The sequence below is a fragment of the Pogonomyrmex barbatus genome, unplaced genomic scaffold (assembly GCF_055798465.1).
Source record: "Pogonomyrmex barbatus isolate J1 unplaced genomic scaffold, ASM5579846v1 scaffold19, whole genome shotgun sequence".
NCBI lineage: Eukaryota > Metazoa > Arthropoda > Insecta > Hymenoptera > Formicidae > Pogonomyrmex > Pogonomyrmex barbatus.
In genome coordinates, this window is record NW_028297115.1 from 1,682,767 (window position 1) to 1,702,504 (window position 19,738).

The following is a 19,738-nucleotide window of genomic DNA, read 5'->3' on the forward strand; positions in this document are numbered from 1 at the left end:
AAACTTATAAAAAATAACAGAAAGTAAGATATCTGTCCACTAGATGATGAAAAAGTGTAAAATAATTTTTGAAATAATGGTCATTGCCCTATGCAAATAATGGCCATTGCAACTATCGGAAACAACTAGATCTAGTTTCTGATAGCAGAGCAGTGTATTATTATCATTTCAAGAATTATTTTACACTTTTACGTGATTTATTAGACAGATATTTTACTTTCTGATATTTTTTACAAGTTTTAAGAATATGAAAATATCATGTTTTTAAGGGAAAAGTACAAAATAAAGCTATACGACGCAAGAAACTTTTTGCGTATTATTTCTCGCCTCTGACGTCACACAATCCACGTCGTCGCGCCGCGAGAAAATCGAACCTTATAATATTTAAATAAAAATATTTTAATATTTTATTATTTTTCTCATTTAAAATCAGAAAAGAGGAGATATTCCAAGCTCTCCTAAAATATCCAAAAGGGCAATTTATTCGTTAACGCAACAAATCGCTATTTATATACTAACAGAATTGATAATTCCTCCCCTCTCCTCCCGAAAAAAATTCTGAAAATTCTGGATACGCCGTATCCTCCTTCGCGTCGGAAATTGGAAAGTTTTAATTACCTCGCGACCGTACTTACGGGTTAATCGGCCCGGGGGCAGCTTTATGGTCCCCCGGTCCGAAGTTTGGTCCGCCCGCGGACGTTAATTGCGGCGTTTCCAATTACTCTACGTGCATCTCGTGCGTCTCTCGGCGTGCGCGTTTGCACGCGCGTGCAAAACCTCTCCCGTGGAGATCCGTTCGGGGTTTCGCGAGCCCCGGCGCCGGCGGTCGTTAACCTTAACGCGAAAATGGATAAGACGGTTTGGTTCTGGCAACGTCGCCCACCTCCTCCTCCCTCCCCCCCCCTTTCCCCTGCTTCCCCCGCCGTACCTATGGAGATGCATGCTGGCATATATAATGCATCCCGCGCGTGTACAAGTGCGCCTTTAAAAGGCGCCGTTACGGGGCGTTTCAGTTTTTTCCGCCGAATGCGAAAGGGCGGAGGGCGGCCGGAGGCCGAAGGGAAACGCGGTCCTTTTACGCGTGTCTCGAAACAATGGCGTACACTCGTACGGAAGCTCGGAGGGGATGCATCCCGTTTTACTGGCCGGATAAACAGGCGCGTGGTTCGCGCGCGCGCGCGCGCGCGCGCGCGCACACACACACACACACACACACACACACACACACACACACACACACACACACACACACACACACAAACAACACAAACACGCGTTGATAACAAATGTTTCTACGCCGTCGCATAAAGTCTTTAGTGCGTGTGCGCGTGTGTGCGTTACGCCAACCTATCATCTTCCAAGCTTCAACATATGACGTGTAATAATAAAGATGTGTAATAATAAAGATAACCCGTCCTTGTAACGAGAGATTATCATTGTGCGCGACGCGCTACTGGCTCTCCTAGGATAGCCCGATGATGACAGAAGACAATTATCTTTTAAACGCGCGCGATCAGTTAGGCTAACGGTAAAAGATGCATGCTATTATTGGCCAACGAGTGGAAAATAACTATCGGTTATAACTTTCAGCCCGCTCCAGTTTTAAAGTGATTATTAAAGGCCTCCTCGCCGCCCGTAATCGAGATGCGACGGATTAAAGCGGCGTGATAAAGGCACGACGACGCGTATATCAAATTATTGCGTTCCCGTGTTAATTTTCGAAATCACGTCACGTTGCAATCTTTGCAATCGTTCCCTCGGATTAATATTACTCGCTTCTCGTATCGTAATATTTCTCGCTGGCGGAGTCTTGTTAGGCTGATTCGCTATTATTTATCGTAGTCAGTCGTGCGGTGTCTATCGTCGCAAGTCAGACACGACGACTGGTTTACAAAAGACGACTTGAATGTGGTGGGACTCGCACTCTAAATTGTGAGTTACGCTAGAAAGGAAGGAATGAATAGGCTCACAATGTAATATTGACAATCAAGTAAACGAGGCTCTATTCAGAAAAAGATTCGTTCTGCGGTACCACCACGAACTTTATCGACCGAAGAGATCGCGTGCGGTACGTAACTTTTCAGTTGCAGCAACAATGCAGCAAGTAGCATCTTGCGATGAAGATCAATTCCTGCAGTGTTCTCAAGATCCCCACCCCCACCCTACCCCCCGCGGAATTTCTTGATTTCTCGGAATGGAATTCTGCTCTCTCTGGAAACTCTCTGGAAGAAATCTTGATTGAACACGGGATACACGTCACAATTTTGGATAGTCGACTTGTGTGCCTCCCCTCGGCTTATTTGCATTTCTTGATTGCCAACACGCTTCACGTTAACGACGCTTTCGAAAGTCCGCGGCCGCGGATTCTCTTTTTACTGCCGGCATAAATGACTTCATTCGCGTGACTCATCGTAGTACAGAGTATACCATAAACGTACTGTAGTCGAACCGACGGGACGGTCACGGTGGAGATCCGCACGACGTGGAACAGGCGACTTCGCGAAGCGCGACTGATCGGCAGTGTCGCTTTCCAAGAGACTCGGACGCTCGTTTCGTTATCCATTAGATGCTACTTGTTAGGTCTGACAGTTTTAAGCCTTCGATTGCACAAGCACCACTTTACGAGCGCGTTTTTACGCTGTACGCCACTCGAGGGGCAGCGCGACAGGCTCGACCAGTCTGTAAAATTCAACAGGTTATTCGTCAATAACCAGTGTAAACAGACGATGCAGCCGCACGTTACACACGTTTAATAAAAATTAACATTTCTTGGTGTGCATATATTTATTACGTAATATCGTGTTTTTATTGACATTCTAGAACGATCTGACGAAATTCGATTTGATTGGCACGTCATCGAAAGGACGGTTTTTTTTTTTCTTTTTTTTTTTCCCCAACGAAATGGGGTGTCTCCTAATCGATCGAATCGCGCATCGTTCACGAGAAACATTTATTCGTCAGAATATAATAGCGCGCGTTAGTTTACAATGAGTAATAACGTAAATAGCGCAATTTTACAACTCGACTCGAGCCCTTCACAGTGTATGTAGCATATGTGCAAAGAAAAAAGACGTGTCATCAGTACATATACATGCAATATATACATATTAAAAAAAAAAAACGATTTATTAACTTTTGCGATTTGTATAAAATTTAATATCCCATGATTTTTGTCGCTAAATTTCGACAAGTTCTCGTCTTCGTGAACTCTGGGGCGGGAGAGCGGAATTTATAAATGATTGCTTTATAGTGATATAATATTTTTGATCAAGTTTAAATGAATTATTATTTTCAAATGATTCTTTTCGGCAAAGTTTGATCTAGAATAACAAAATTTGTATATATTTTGTATATATTTCAGCGATTTCAACAATTTATTCATTTTTATAACAATCCGATTATTTTTTCAAATTTTTATCTGCCATTTTGAATTTTGAAATTCAGATATTATATTTGGATTTAGCGGTCTCAAAAGCCTATGAATAATCATTTTTATAAAAAACCAATTATCTTTTCAAATTTTGATCCGCCGTATTGAATCCGCCATTTTGAATTTTGATATTATATTCGGATTCTGTGACTTTCAAAATTTCAATCATACTCGAAAATCGAATCGAGAAGAAAAATCTTCCTTCTCGCACAGTGGTGGCACGTGAAAATCTCATTTTCATCACGCTGCGAATGGGTTAATGCGAAAAAAAGGAGGATTCGTAATGTACGTACTTAAATAATATTTTTCCCCTCGTGGATTGAGTGGACTTCGTTACTTTTACCTCGCGTCTTTTTTCTCGGAGAAATAATGATGTCGGAACGTGTATTTTATCGCGTCTTATCGCGGCAGCACTCCTCGCAATTACGTGGTCATTGGCAGCAGGTAATTACATCAGCAGAGACAGAAAGGCTTCGAACGTGTCTAAAAGGCGAGGCGGTTTCTAGTGTGAGAAATTCGTATTTCTGAATAAGAGGCTTACGTAACACGCAACGCAGCAACGCGGTAAGGCACAAACGGCGGCGGGCGCCGTTATTTTACACAAATTTGTTTCGCGAATTCGTCTACCACGGGAGAAAGTGTTGCCGCCGCTGACCGTTTCATTAGCATTGTACGTGTGTGTGTGTGTGTGTGTGTGTGTGTGTGTGTGTGTGTGTGTGTGTGTGTGTGTGTGTGTGTGTGTGTGACGACACGCCGTCGGCGGTGGAGAGACTACATATCACCAGGTTTCCCACCTTATTCTCGCCGAGGGGCGAAGATCAAATCGTACGTATACATCGTACATCGCGAGCCTGTCCTCGATTTCCATTTATCGAGGGGAATGAGCGTGCGTTTCTGACGCCGAGAACGCTGTAGATGTCTGCGTGATTCTTGATCGACTCGGTGTAAGACGGATCGGCACTCGATCCTGCCTTAAGGATTAAGGCCAAACTCGCGCGGCGAGATAGGTCTTCCGTGAAGGCTAATATCGACGGCGGCGACGACCGCCGATCGCGATCTCCGGAGCGTTGCGAAATACCGAGAGCCGACAGATCGCGAAATCGATCGATCGACATTTGAATTTCCACGGTTGCGCGGCGATACGAAACGCCGTCGCACGGCCTTTGCTCGACTTTCACCTCGGCTCCCAGAGGGGGGCGGGCGATTTTTCTTTGCGGACCAACGACCGGCTCGCTACCGGCCGTCGCACGACAAACTCGTGCTTGAGGAAATGTCATGGCTGCGTAAATCTTGACCGACTTCATATCTCGCACGGTCGCGCGTTACGTCAGTACGAAATGTGCATCTAATAAAGATATCGAGATCGCGATGCAAAAATCGCTTCTTCCCGATTGTCCCGAGACGATGAAGTTAAATTGTTACACGCGGCAAAATCCCGCATCCTAAAGTTTTCGCTATGTTTTTTACTAGACCTTACTTTGAAGAATGTATTGCATCTATTTTTATTTATGAAAAAAAATTGTAAATTATTTAAGATCACATTTAAAAATAATATAAAAAATTCTTTGGCGATTTAGAACCTGGGATTAAAAATTATTAATGTAAAGTAGAAATGTGTGCTTTAATAGAAATGTAATTAAGATATAATGACAAAAATTAAAATTTTTTTATATAAATACTTCAAGTATTCAAGATGATATTTATATAAAATTATCGCTGTGTAGAAATTAGTTATTTTGCAAATAAAAATTAAATTTTAAGAGTGATCAAGTGAAAGTGAGTGATGGTACAAATCAAATTAAATTTTTGTTTACGGAACAACTAATTTTTGTATTGTATCATGAAATTTTACATAAATAATCTTAAATACTTAAGAATATGAAAAAAATTAAGATTTTTGTTATTTTGTAATTACGTTAATTGGAGTTTTTTTATATTTAAATAATTTTTGACTCAAGTTCTAACTTATGTATGTATTATTTGTATTATTTTTAAAAGTGATTTAGAACAATCTGTAATCTTTCCAATTTTTTCATTGTAATTAATTTTTTTATTGTAAAATATAAAAATTATAAAAATAGATATAATACATCTTTAAATAAATGATCTTCATCATTGTGTTTGCAATATCATTTCACAAATCCGACATATACCGAGGATTTCTTTCATTTCTTTTTCTTCTTTTCTATTTTTCAAAAATTCCAATCATATCTCTGTTGTTTTTCTCTGAAATAAGGAAACGATCGTGGGAAAAAGATCTCAAGTTTAGCACTTCATTGAAACAATGTTATCGTTATAACTTCGAACTTTAAGATAACTCGAAGAGCGAGCCAAAATATATCGAATGTTACAATATTATACTAACATTAGTGCGGTAGATACTCTAAGAAAATATTATTATTAAAAACAAAGACAAAATTATCAAAATTATCAACAAAACATATGAAGAATACTAATTAGATGTTTCCTTATCTGCTTACAGACTTGGCGATACATCGATGAGAAGAAGCGAAGCGTTACATCCTAAACCAACTATGTACGTCTTAGAAACAATGTCCGCTTCCGCCGGAAATCCGAAGGAAGGATCATCGCCCGATTCCGAGACGAGTTTACCCCTCGCAACTCTCGCCGTAGAAGATACGATTTACAGGGGAGAAGGAAACGCGAATATCGTTATCGCCCTGCCACACGTAAGTCGTTAATCATTATCATCATATATTTTTATTTTTATAATTTTACACGTCGCGTCCAAAACCCCCGTATATTTCCGCGTTGCTCGAAAAACATTTTACGAACGCGTTTGATCCCGCTGATTGCGATCTCTAAATATTGAAAGGAATCTCGAGAATCAGGAGGCTCCCTTTCTTTTCGCTCATCGCTCTTTTACGCTTCGCGAACTCCTCGTTGAGGAGCCCTTGAGATTCATTTTTCCTTGAAGATCTCTACAATTCCGCGACCGAGGCTAAGACAAAGCCCGGATAAACTCGGATTTTCACCTTGCTCTCGCGGATCCCGTCATATCGCGACGTATCCGGTCTCCTCTTGATTCCATTACCAAACTACTTACTGTCGCCCGTGATTTTGTTGGTGGAATCTCTTTTTTAACGTCCTCGGCGACTCACGAGTCAGCGCCTCTCGTTCGTTTTGACGAGAGCGAGGCGTTTCACCTTGCGATCGTCGTCTTCCAAAACATAAATGAATTTTCCAAATCGGTGCAGCATTTTATACACTTTTACGCGCAAAAATACTATGTACGTCTAATAAATGGATTAAGTTCTCTAGCTGAAGCTTTACAAACGCATAAGTATAGTAAAGAGAAAAATGGAGAAGCCCGTCTTGTAATGCTTAATACCAGTGTGACTGGTAAGTGCTGTTTATACCGAATAGCGAATTGCGTAAACGCAACTAAGGATTAAGATGCGAATGCGCAAAAACACGCGAACAGCCGGCGGTGGAAAAATATACTTGATCAAAGATGGATGAAAGATGGGAGGAGGGCGTTTCGAGTCTCTTCCATGATAATCGATCGTACGAGTCTCTCGTCGTCTCTCGTCAACAGATAAGAATACACGTAATTTCTTCGCGTGATTTTCGCGCAAAAGTCCGAGGGAGTTATCGTGTCGCGCGATAATAATTTTGCAAGAGCGGCCTCGGGAAAAAACACATTTGTTGTCAATGACGCAATTATTATTATTTTTTTTTTTTTTTTTTAAAGATTGAGATTCTCGCGTTCGCGTCGTTGCGTCATCACTCCGCATTCTCGTGAGCATTTCTCCCGAGGAAAAATCGATCTCGATATACGACAAAAGGAAGGAACGATGAGAGGCGCAACAAAACACGAAGCGTCCTAAATTTTACACGCACGATTCTTTCCCGACGTATCTCTATAATTAAAACTCTGAATAATTAACTCTGCGACTAATCGATAATTATGCGTTTTGAATTAATACGAGACAATTATGCGTCCTCAGGTGACAGGAAAAGAACTCACGACGTGGGCGCAGCCGCATATTCTTTCTTGAAGACTGCGAGACAAATGACCCATAAGCATAAATAATTTCGTTTAATTGTTAATTGCGATGTTCGCGCGTCGATCGCATCTCCTTATCTCCGCCGTTTATTTATGCGGCGCGCATCACGTCGCCTTTGCCGTGTCGTCGTTGTCGTCATTGTCGTCGTCGTCGTCGTCGTCGTCGTCGTCGTTGCAGGAAATGAATTTTTTTCCACTTTACGCGGTCTCTCCTCAGGAGAAGCGCGTTCCGAACGATCGGATACGGCTGGATCGCGATACGCCTGGTGAATACGCGCCCGCCGCTTCTATCCGATTCATCGCGGATTTTATCGCGATCGATAATAATTGCGAGCGTGTGTATGTTGCGCCCAACTTCTATGACCTGGACTGGATTACCGTTACCGTCGTGACGGATGCGCAAAGTCTTTCGAAGATCGATTCGCTACATTGGAAAAGCGTGAAATATCACGTAAGAAATAACCGCTTTATCCGATTCTTTTACGTATATATAAAATAATAATAATAATAATTGATTGCTAACTGTATTGCTAACTGTATAACAATATTTTGGAAAGCGAAATGACAGAAAGAGGACAGGTAAAAGAGAGAAATATGTGCAAAAGATAGAACATTAGCAAAATTACTGTTACGCCTGTTCAAACAAAGCATACTATACTAAATATATATATATATATATATATATAAGTGCATTAAAGTCAAAATTTGACATATTAATATTTGACATATTAATAACATTTTGACATATTAATAATATTACCACAAAAAGTTTATCATCCGAAGTTGTACAATTTTGACATTATAAGAATAAGAAGTGAATAAACATTGTGATGAATTTTTTTGACAGTTATCACATGATACAATATGTCGTTATTGAACAGATATTTTGCGATGTTATGTTGCGATATTAATTGTGTAATACGCCAATAAATTCCGAAACAGAAATATTTTCTTAATAAGAATGTCATTGTATATTTTTGTGATATTCTCGATGTTGTAAGAGAACCCTCGTCGTGAAACTTTATCACTTATCATATCACCACGTCTGAGCGCGCGAAATATCAGCTCTGTGATTAGTGAATTTTAATCGTCAATAATTTAAAAACTATTATAGCCTCGATATTTTCGTATTAGGGTTTTTGTCTTAGAATGTTTCAAAGAATCTGCTCATAAAAGAAAATATGTTAGTTTTGGGATATCCTGTGTGTGTGTGTGTGTGTGTGTGTGTGTGTGTGTAAAATATATGGGCACGGTTACTTAAATGGGTGACTTAACGTTGTTACTTTTTTTATACGATTAAATCATTTCTTTTTTGAATTATTAGAAAATTGTTTGATTACATTTCATATTTCGTAAATATTATTGCCTATATAAATATATTTTGCCTATAAGTATTTCGACTCTTATTTAAAATAAACAAGTTTTCATTATAAAAGCGTGAAATATTATGTATCAGTTATAAAATAAATCCAAAGGATTTAAATTTTAATAATTACATGTCAAAGTATTCGAATAGTCAAAGTACTTGAATAGTTCGTGTATCAACTATACTCGGCAACGTCCATACCACGCTTAAAGCACCACACTTTTGATCTTAGCTCAAAGAGCCGAGAAGCGATTTAAAAAATAATAATAAATTATTTGTTATTTCAGTTTATGCAAGAAAAGGAAATCAGAATGAATTTTTATCAGAATTGAACCAATTATTGAGCATTTAGATCTAGGTAATCCTTCGCACTATTTTATTATTGCAGGTGATTTTAACGCCAAGCATACCGATTGGGCTAACATTAATAATAATGAGCGCGGTATTAAATTTAAAAATTGGCTAGACAATAATGTTATTCATTACAAAATAAATTTGTATAGCTCTGATTCTCCTTCTTATCCTAGAGGTCATTCGTTCATCGATCTAGTTCTTACTGATGCGAGAATTTTTATTAGCGAGAAAAGTCCCAGCAAATTAACTACACTTCCTTTTGATAGTGACCACAAAGCGTTAATCTTTAATGTATCAATAGACGACGGCGAAATTGATCTTGTTAATACAAATGCAAATTCGAATCTTAATTATAGAGCTAATATATAATATTAGCTTCAATAGAGCTAATTGAAAAAAATTTCAAAAAATTCTAAATAATGTCAAATTAGAAATCCCTAATAATCGAAATTTGATAAATTCTGAAATCGATAGTTTTCTTGTTAAGACGGAATCCGTAATTAAAAGTGCAATGAATAAGTCCATTCCTAAAATTAAATCACAAAATTCTATAGATAAGTATTTGAATCCGAGGATTAAGAAATTGCAAAAAAAGAAAAGTTATATTTTGTCTTGCTTGCATCGGTTAAATAAAAAACATAATTTTTCAAATGATGAATCTTGCAGACTTAAAAATATTTTAAAAAAGTTAAAAGACAAAATAAAAGACGAAATTACTGGTTCGATGAACGAATATTGGGACAATAGAATTCGCAATATTTCACATACAAAGTCTAATGACATGTTTCCAGAAATTAGTAGATTATTTAGAAAAAACGACGAAATTATAGTTCCTCCTTTAAAGTTAAACGGAAATAACATAAAAATTCTTATAGATGCAAACGTTAATATTAACAATGTTGTAAAGGATTCCGATGATAACTTTGTAATATATGACATTCATCAGAAACTAAATATTTTAGGAGCATATTTTGCATCAACTAATATTCAAAATAGATGTTTGGGAAAACCAAAACTAAATAAAATTATAGAAAATAATACTAAGGCCATTATTAATGAAATCGTGAATGATCAAACCAATAATAAGTCTATTTGTCGTTTCCATGATTTAAATACCGCTGATTTTCCCGTAGATAACATTGAAATTCCATATTTCTTTACAAATTCTTTGTTACTTAAGAAAAAGTTTAAAAAACTTAATAATAAAAAATCATCAGGTAGAGATCAAATTTCCAATTTTGTACTCAAGCATATTCCGGACAAAATTATATATTATTACACTATTCTTTTTAACAATATGCTAAACAATATGTACTTTCCACAAAATTGGAAAAAAGCCAAAGTGATTGCTATACCAAAAAAAGGAAAAGATAGGACATCTCCCTCTAGCTACAGGCCCATCAGTTTGTTGCCCAATATCGGTAAAGTCTACGAAATGGTAATTAATGATATTATAAATATCTTTTGTCGAATAAATGATATTATTCCTGATAATCAATTTGGCTTTCGATTGCGCCACTCTACAATTCATGCTATCAATAAGCTTACCTCGGACATTCATTGGGCATTAAACGGGAATAATTGCTTAGGGGCATGTCTAGTTGATCTCGAAAAAGCGTTTGATACAGTATGGCAGGAGAGACTTATCTTTAAATTGAAAACGAAAAAATTTCCATCTCCGTTGATTAAACTTATTTGGAACATGATAAGAGATAGATCTTTTCACACTTTTCACAATAATGTAATTGCTTCCAAAGAATTTCTTATAAACAATGGCTTACAACAAGGCACTATAAATTCTCCGATTCTATTTAACATTTACACTTGTGATATTCTGAGACTATTCGGTTTGAATAACACTAATTGCTCATTGATAGCCTACGCAGATGATCTCATAGTGTATAATGCAAATAGAAATCCTTTAACTGTACAGTCGGAACTACAACTTGCGATAGATAAAATTTTCGATTTCTATCACACTTGGAAACTTAAAGTCAATACCGATAAATGTGAAACCATACTTTTTAGACTCTCCATAAGACATGCTAGGTCTCAAATCAGTCGACATTACAAAAAGTTTCATATAAAAGAAAACAATATATCGAATAAAATAATAAGTCATAAAACATCTGTTCGATATTTAGGTATACTTTTGGACGAAAGAATTCTATATCATAAGCATGTAGAAACTCAGATAGATAAAGCAAAAAAAATGTTTATGAGTTATGGTAAATTATTTTATTCCAAATATTTAAATAGTAAAGTTAAACTTATTTGTTATCAATTACTTATTTAGACCAATAATTTCTTATGGTTGTCAAATATGGTTCAATATTAACGCTTCACGTATGGAAAGAATTTGTATTTTTGAAAGAAGATGTTTCGAGCTTGTTTAGGAAAATACAGATCTCCGCAATCCAATTATAAAAAATACCTGAGTAACAAAACAATATACGATTTGGCCGGTATACCTAGATTTGACAATTTTATAATCAAACTTATAAGAAATTATGTTGCAGATGCTTCACGAATTATTGAAAATAGTTTAATTTTTCCTATTCCTTTTCCGGATGAAAAATATATTGAACAAATACTAAAAACTGGTTTTATTCCGCCTGAAGCATTTCCTTATTTAGATAAGTTTGGTTATATTCAAGATAAAAAGATGGTTCCTATAATTTATCATATACCCAGAAGAAAATCACAGAAAAGTATTACTTACCGGCCAAACTTAGATAGTTAGAAAGAGATTTTGTCTCTTTTAAATATAATCTTGCAATTCCTGATATAGACTTCTACGATACATATATAAAGAATCACGTAAAATATTGGTGGTTAAAGTTGAACTGAACTAATTTTTCATTAGTTTTTCTTTTTTCACATATTTTAACTTTTTTTAAATTTTTCTTATTTTTATATTTTATTCATTTTATGTAATCTTTTTTTCTTTTTTTAGTTTATTTATTCTTTCATTTGTTGTTTATTTTAGTAGTTTACTTTAATTCTTTTTTTTATGTTATTTATTTTAATATTGTTATTGTTATATAAAAATTTCTTTTTTAAAAAATTATTCATTATATCAGCTAGATTTTTTTGTTAGGCCTTTTTTTTCTAGCACAGTTTAATTTATAATGGCACACTTATCTCAAGTTTATTGTATATAATCATATCGTACTTAAAATTATATTTTCTAATTGTACATGACTGCGAGTGCCTTTTCAAGCAGTTTGGTCTTTATTAAAGTATGTTGGCGATTCTTGTTTATTAGAATGTAAAAATTTATTTTACTGTATATTGGTCTTAATAAACATTTAAAAAAAGAAAAAAACGCTTAAAGCACCAGTTCTCGTCCGATCACTGTACTTGAATAGTCAAAGTACTTGAATAGTTCGTGTATCAACTATACTCGGTAACGTCCATACCACGCTGAAAGCACCAGTTCTCGTCCGATCACTGAAGTTAAGCAGCGTTGGGCACGGTTAGTACTTGGATGGGTGACCGCTTGGGAACACCGTGTGACGTTGTCACTTTTTTTTTATGGAACTAAATCATTTCTCTTTTGAATTATTAAAAAATTATTTGATTACATTTTATATTTCGTAAATATTATTTTGCCTATAAGTATTTCGACTCTTATTTAAAATAAACAAGTTTTCATTATAAAAGCATAAAATATTATCAGTTATAAAATAAATCCAAAGGATTTAAATTTTAATAATTACATGTCAAAGTACTTGAATAGTCAAAATACTTGAATAGTTTGTGTATCAACTATACTCGGTAACGTCCATACCACGCTGAAAGCACCAGTTCTCGTCCGATCACTGAAGTTAAGCAGCGTTGGGCACGGTTAGTACTTGGATGGGTGACCGCTTGGGAACACCGTGTGACGTTGTCACTTTTTTTTTATGGAACTAAATCGTTTCTCTTTTGAATTATTAAAAAATTATTTGATTACATTTTATATTTCGTAAATATTATTTTGCCTATAAGTATTTCGACTCTTATTTAAAATAAACAAGTTTTCATTATAAAAGCATAAAATATTATGTATCAGTTATAAAATAAATCCAAAGGATTTAAATTTTAATAATTACATGTCAAAGTACTTGAATAGTCAAAATACTTGAATAGTTCGTGTATCAACTATACTCGGTAACGTCCATACCACGCTGAAAGCACCAGTTCTCGTCCGATCACTGAAGTTAAGCAGCGTTGGGCACGGTTAGTACTTGGATGGGTGACCGCTTGGGAACACCGTGTGACCTTGTCACTTTTTTTTTATGGAACTAAATCATTTCTCTTTTGAATTATTAAAAAATTATTTGATTACATTTTATATTTCGTAAATATTATTTTGCCTATAAGTATTTCGACTCTTATTTAAAATAAACAAGTTTTCATTATAAAAGCATAAAATATTATGTATCAGTTATAAAATAAATCCAAAGGATTTAAATTTTAATAATTACATATTAAAATATTTGAATAGTTCGTGTATCAACTATACTTTGGTAATGTCTATACCACGCTAAAAGCAATTCTTGTCGTCGAGTCTTTAGTAAGTATGCATTAACGAACGAAGAGTGACCCGATTATACTGAAAACAGTGGGTAAATTTTTAAGTATAGACACAAAAAGTAAGTCTCACATGGCAGAAAGTCAAATGAGGTAACAATAAATACAAGTAATGACTGGAATCAAAATAGTCGAGGAACAAAACGAAAATTTTAGAGATCAATTGCCGAAGAGCATTTGCTTAATATACAAATCAGTACAGCAAAAGAGGAAGAAAAGAACCCTATGGCATACAACAAGCTAGGCAGAGCGATACAAAAAAATTGCAATACTAGGAACAAAAGCTGTTAGAAGCAACAAAATAATCTCAGTTTCTAACTTTGCTATGGCGCGAAATAAGTCTTATCACGCAACAAAGAGCGCGTGCCCAACATCAAAAACAGAAATAAAACAGATAACACAAAAGTAAATATGAAAAAAAAGTAAATATTAAAAATCTATTAGCCGAAAATAAAAGGCTAAAATCAAGAATTAAAAAAAAGAGCTATAAAACCAATGGAGGAGAACAAAGAAAATCAAGGATTCTCGCATAATGTATCTACGTAAAACAGATTCTCAATACTAAGTAAACCCTCACGCCTACATCCCAGGAGGAAGAAATGGATTATCAAGATTTGTAGGAGACAGCAGATTTCTTGACGAAACTGAAAAGAAAAAATAGTCAACAAGAGGTAATTGACATCAAGAGGAAAAAATCGAGATCACCGCTTAAAGAGATCCCTGAGACAAGCCTAAGAGAAAATCAGCATTCTACCCAATCAAAGGATTTGCAGAATATGCCTAATAAAATAAGAAGGAAGAACAGACCACCTACCATAACATTTTACAGCAAGATCCAAAGAATACAACAAACCTATTGAAAACCAAGTTAAAGGAAGTAAATAGTTTTTATATCAAAAGAATAAATAACGGTAAGTATCTGTTACAGATAGATTCTTTAGAAAATTTTAAGTTAGCTAAAGAATTATTAATGAAATATAATTCCAAATTTTACACATATACGGTTAAAACCGAGAAACCCATAACATTACTACTAAAAGGTCTAGACAGTTCTTACGAAGAAAAAGAAATACTTAAGGAGTTGCGATCCTTTGGCATCAGTGACATAGAATTTAACAAAGTTTCTAGATTCACTACCAGTAAATCGAGACAAGTAAGTAAAATCTTACTAATATACTTAATTCAAATTTCACAAGAAAGTCAAATAAAGCTTGAAATATAGCTTGAAAAAAATAAATATCTATTTCATCAATTAATATAATGGGATAAACTGAAGCGAAGGGACGCAATTCAATGCAAAATGTGTCAGCGTATAGGTCATACAGCATCTAACTGTAATTTACCATACAGGTGTGTAAAATGCGGAGATAACCATGAGCCGGGGAAGTGCAGCTGTCCGCCAGATACACAAATGGATAGAGAAAAACTTTTTTGCGTAAACTGCGGTGAATATGATCATCCAGCCTCATATAGAGAGTGTCCTAAAATAGTTGAAAATAAAAAAAATAGTAATTAGACTAAAAGAAGACGGTAAAAACAATAAGATATATAATAACAAAAACATCAGAAATATAAACAATGCAATGATCCAGACAGGAGTTAGCTATGCCCAAGTAACAAAAAAATTATCGCAGAAAGGGAGGAACGCAGACACCCCAAAATATAAATAATACAGAAATAGACATCCCAAATAACAACACAGTAACAAATAGTAAAGATAATAACTTCATAATAACGATGACAGATTGCGGAGATAAAAAATAACATAACAAAACTAGAAAAAATAATGGGAGCCAACACGTCCAAAATTAATCAAGTTGCCTCACTACTAGAAAAAATAATAAATTACAATGGATAATAACGCAATAAATCCTATTAATAACAAGCGAATTTTAAATAAAATTAAAATAATTACTGCCAATGTCAACTTCATAATTAAAAACCAAAGAAGAGCATCTCTATAACAATCTAATTAATAAGCATAAACCATATATATATAGTGCTTATAAATGAAACAAAATTAAATACAAATCATATATTAAGATTCGAAAAATATAACGTTATAAGAAACGGTCGTAATGAAACATATGGGATGGAGGTACAGCTATAATAATTAATAAAAATATCAAGTATACCACAATAACAGTTCCGGAAACTAGAAATGAAAAAAATTCTCAAATACACAATAATTCATCTTAATTTAGAAGAAAACAAAAATTAATTAAATTTAAAGAAAACAAAAATTTATATATAATCTCGGCATACGCAAAATATGGTAATCAAAAAGAGTTTGTACCGGATCTTAATAATTTGTTCGTTAAATTAAAATTAAATAGATAAATCAAATAATTACCGCGTGATAGCAGGTTGATTTTAAATGCAAAACACACAGACTGGAAAAATCCCAATAATAATCCCAGAGATATTGCTCTAAAAAACGCTAAATTTATCTCTCGAGTGATTTACTTCGACCTACGAAATACTCTGTACATATATACATAATTTATCTTTGTTTTTTTTTTTTTTATACACTGTGAATTCTCAGTATTAGGAATCAAGTTTTATGTGGAAAATCGAAAAACGGTTTAGCAAGATTTGGGCCACTCCAACGGGAGTGCTTACGCTATCGCTGATAACACTTCGAATTTCTGTTACGTGATTTCTTCTATCGCATGCGAATGATACTCTGCAGTCGCCGTGATGACAATAGTAATGCGTGCACGCACACCATGGCGTAACTCCGGATCTTCGTTTCGCGTCGTCGGCCGTCGTCACCTCGTTGCGCTCGTCGGCGAGTTTGTCGAACCTGCATACGGTCAGCTCCGCCATGGCGACAGCGCGGATAAAAGGGAGTGGATTGGAACTGTTCTTTCGATACGGATACTTGTCGATATCTCTAAAATATCGATGATATCGGCATCGAGAGAGGATGAATCGACCTGCGCCGCGTTAAAAATTCCAAAGCGCCGAATTGAATGACCATTAAATAAAAGGCACAAAGCATCGCTGATCGCAAATTCGTTGCTGGTTGCACTGGTGGGTACCCGTAACTTCTTCTTCTCCTCCTTGTTTTCCTCCCTCTCTTTCGTCACGTATTTCCTCTTCACGTAGCGAGCTTAACTCGCGCGTTGAGTCATCCCCGCGCCGTGGGTTTATAATTTTATTACGTGACTCGGCTGCATCGAAGGGACCGTCCGATCCCTGTTGCGAAGGGAAGACGAACGGAAAAGCTCTCGAGGAATTTTACTCTCTGAATCGTTTAATATTTTGATAAACGCTTATAAATGCATGATGAAAATGCTTTTTCGACTCTTCAATATATTCGATATATTTTGCTTTCGATTCGGACGAGACCGACGGTCCTCGCCGACGGACCCTCGGTTCTCGCAAGGATGGCCGAGATTCCTACGGGCTGTGGTATCTCGGGTGGCAAGTAAATTAAGTCGTTAACCACGTCAGCTTGCGCGGGTGCGAAACCTCGTCGTTACCTCGATGATATATCCATGTACGTTTCGTTATCTTCTCGCGCGCTGCCGCATTTATCGGCTCCGACGGCTTTACGACGGCTCTAACGAGTCCGCACGGCCCGTCTGATTCGTTCTCCGGACTCGTTCCTCTTCCAACCTAATACCCACAATGTTAGTAACCCGGTTTCCTGGCGATAGCGTACATTTTTGCTCGACACCCGAACGCGCCACGTACAACCAGTTTTGCTGCCCGATAATGACGAAAGATCCTTTCTTCCTTCGCGTCTCACGCTAAACTATTTTCCTCCACGAAGAAATTCGGCGCGCGTACGTAGCGTGAACGTGTAAATGAAATTTAAATAGGGTTTTATCTCTTAAAGTGACCCCCGATAAGGGCGTTACTCATGGTTGCCTGCCAGCTCATTCATCAACAAAGGGACTCTCTTCGCCGGCAGACCGCAGGTATCGAGAACTTTGTGATCACGCGATGTACGATTCAACGATGATCTTCTTCCTGCACGATGCCGTCGTTGTTGTCGTCGGCGTCGTTCGTTCGTTGAAATTGCATCTCGATGATCTCAGCTCGTTCGTGATGACAGGGATTACGCTATTTTCTAAGTGCATGCCGATAGCGACGTCTCATTGCCGGTTGTAACATTGCACACGGTACAATGATATATCCTGGCTTCCACCGCCGTGTGGACCTTGGCGTTACTACAATCGGCGGCATTTGTTTCGCGGAATCCGCTACTTTCCGCCCGTAACGATCGCGTAACGCAACTTTCGTAGCGCGGTCTCTAATCAGCCAGAAATTGCAGTTCGATATGGTTGCGCGCGTACGGCGAATTATCGTAGAGCCATTAGCGACGTAGAACCACAGGCAGATGAAAGGATTATTTAATTTGAGCTTTACTGTTAGTCGAGGAAAAGTGGGTAACGTGATGGGAGAGGTGGGGGAGGGGGGAGGGGGTCGGTCGATGCTCGATGCTCAAGTGCGATCGGGGTCGATGATTCGTATCGATCGGATGTAAAATTCCACGTGAGTGTGAGTCCCATCCTTCCCGTTGACGCGTAATAACCGTTCGGCCCGTCGCACATCGCCCGGAGCCCCCCTCCCCCCCTCCTCTCCTCTCTCTCCGCGTCGCGCTCTTCAAGGTGCGGATAATTGCGCGCGGCCTATCTCTGCCTAATCAGTCATAGATCGCGGCCCGATGCGCGTGCACACGGCTCTGCGCCAGCGATCGTCACGCCATTGGACGTGTTACAGCTCGCCCGGAGGGAAGAGGACTCTCGGGGGTGGGAGCGAGCGTAGGGTAGAGGAAGGGGAGAAAAGGGTGTGCGCGCGCGGAAGAGGGAGCGAGTGAGAAGCCGCGGTAGCGAGTGAAGCGGATTCTCTTCTCGCGTACGAGAAAGAGAGAGAGAGAGAGAGAGAGAGAGAGAGAGAGAGAGAGAGAGAGAGAAGAGAGGGACTTGTGGGAAGTGAGGTTTAAAGAGAGAAAAAGAGAGACATTAACCGTTGGCCGTTGACCCCCGCTTGACGGCGGCGGGGATGTACGGACGGGTGGTGGAAGAAAGGAGGGCACTGAAGTGGGGACCGGCCGGACCGATCGATCCTCCGCGCGCTTCAGAACTGTGCTGACGATCGCCAGGTAATGAATGGTCGGGCGTCGATCGATGGATGCCTTCGGAGCGATTTGTAATTAATACGCTTCCGCGGTTTCTTCCGAGAGTCCCGGGGGTCGTCGACCCCTTATATCCACGTGTCCACGCTGAACACCGGCGGTATGGAACTCTCGGAGAAGATTAATCGCGGTATTTCTATCCTCTTTGTTGCCGCGCGATTTCCCTTGCACGATCATAAACATCCGTTCGATCTTTATTACTATTCCTCTTCCTTCTTCCCCACCTCCCCTCCCCTCCCCCTTCCCTCCTCTCTCTTCTATCGTTTCGCTGCTCTTCTTCGAGCGACTCGCGTTGCGAATCCCACGAACCCACGCGAAAACACCAGCGGCCGCAGGTCGGCGGCCTGTCCGTCGGTGGTAAACGCTCGTCCGTTTAGAGGGGGGGGGGGGGGAAAATCGGCACGATCGAGATATCGGATATACGATCTCGATTTATTCGCCACGAGAGATATAACGGGATTGGTAGCCGGATAATATTCGGGTTTAACCGCGAAACGCGCGCCCGTTTCCGCGGCGCGACATTTTCGACGGGGAATTAACGGGGCTCCGCGCGCGCATTGTGCAGCTGCAGGCGCGACGCAGTCGTTTCGGCGTTGTTGTTGTCGAGGTCTCCGCGTGATCCCGTGTCCGATCTCTGTCGCGGGCGGACGGGAACGGGTCATGTTGAATTTAATGAGATCGTACGCGCGCTGGACACGGTTCGCCGAAGCGGGCATCCGGTCTTTCTCTTTCTCCCCCTATCTCTTGCCACCGTCCCTCCCCCCCCTCTCTCTCTCTCTTTCTCTCTCTCTCTCGCCCGCTTTGCGTTGAATCGAAACGAATCGGCGTCGA

General features: G+C 38.2%; 1 protein-coding gene and 3 non-coding genes across 10 annotated transcripts in view; all 4 read left to right on the plus strand.

The window, feature by feature from the left end:
• Nucleotides 1–19,738, plus strand: part of Ipk1 (Inositol phosphate kinase 1) — a 102,341-nt gene that overhangs the window by 60,042 nt on the left and 22,561 nt on the right. For 6 of the 7 annotated variants that reach the window (XM_011642234.3, XM_089075627.1, XM_089075625.1 and 3 more), the window contains one exon: nucleotides 5,913–6,120. In XM_011642234.3, the coding sequence (XP_011640536.2) occupies nucleotides 5,913–6,120 (208 nt within the window). Of the gene's footprint in view, nucleotides 1–1,529; nucleotides 2,069–5,912; nucleotides 6,121–19,738 lie in introns of those variants that run through there. The other variant, XM_089075629.1, reaches the window with a different exon arrangement.
• On the plus strand, nucleotides 12,589–12,707 carry LOC148936871 (5S ribosomal RNA). The gene has a single exon (XR_016138969.1). It is a non-coding gene; the product is annotated as a 5S ribosomal RNA (ribosomal RNA).
• On the plus strand, nucleotides 12,960–13,078 carry LOC148936872 (5S ribosomal RNA). Its single transcript, XR_016138970.1, has one exon. It is a non-coding gene; the product is annotated as a 5S ribosomal RNA (ribosomal RNA).
• LOC112552788 (5S ribosomal RNA) lies at nucleotides 13,335–13,453 on the plus strand. The gene has a single exon (XR_003096784.2). It is a non-coding gene; the product is annotated as a 5S ribosomal RNA (ribosomal RNA).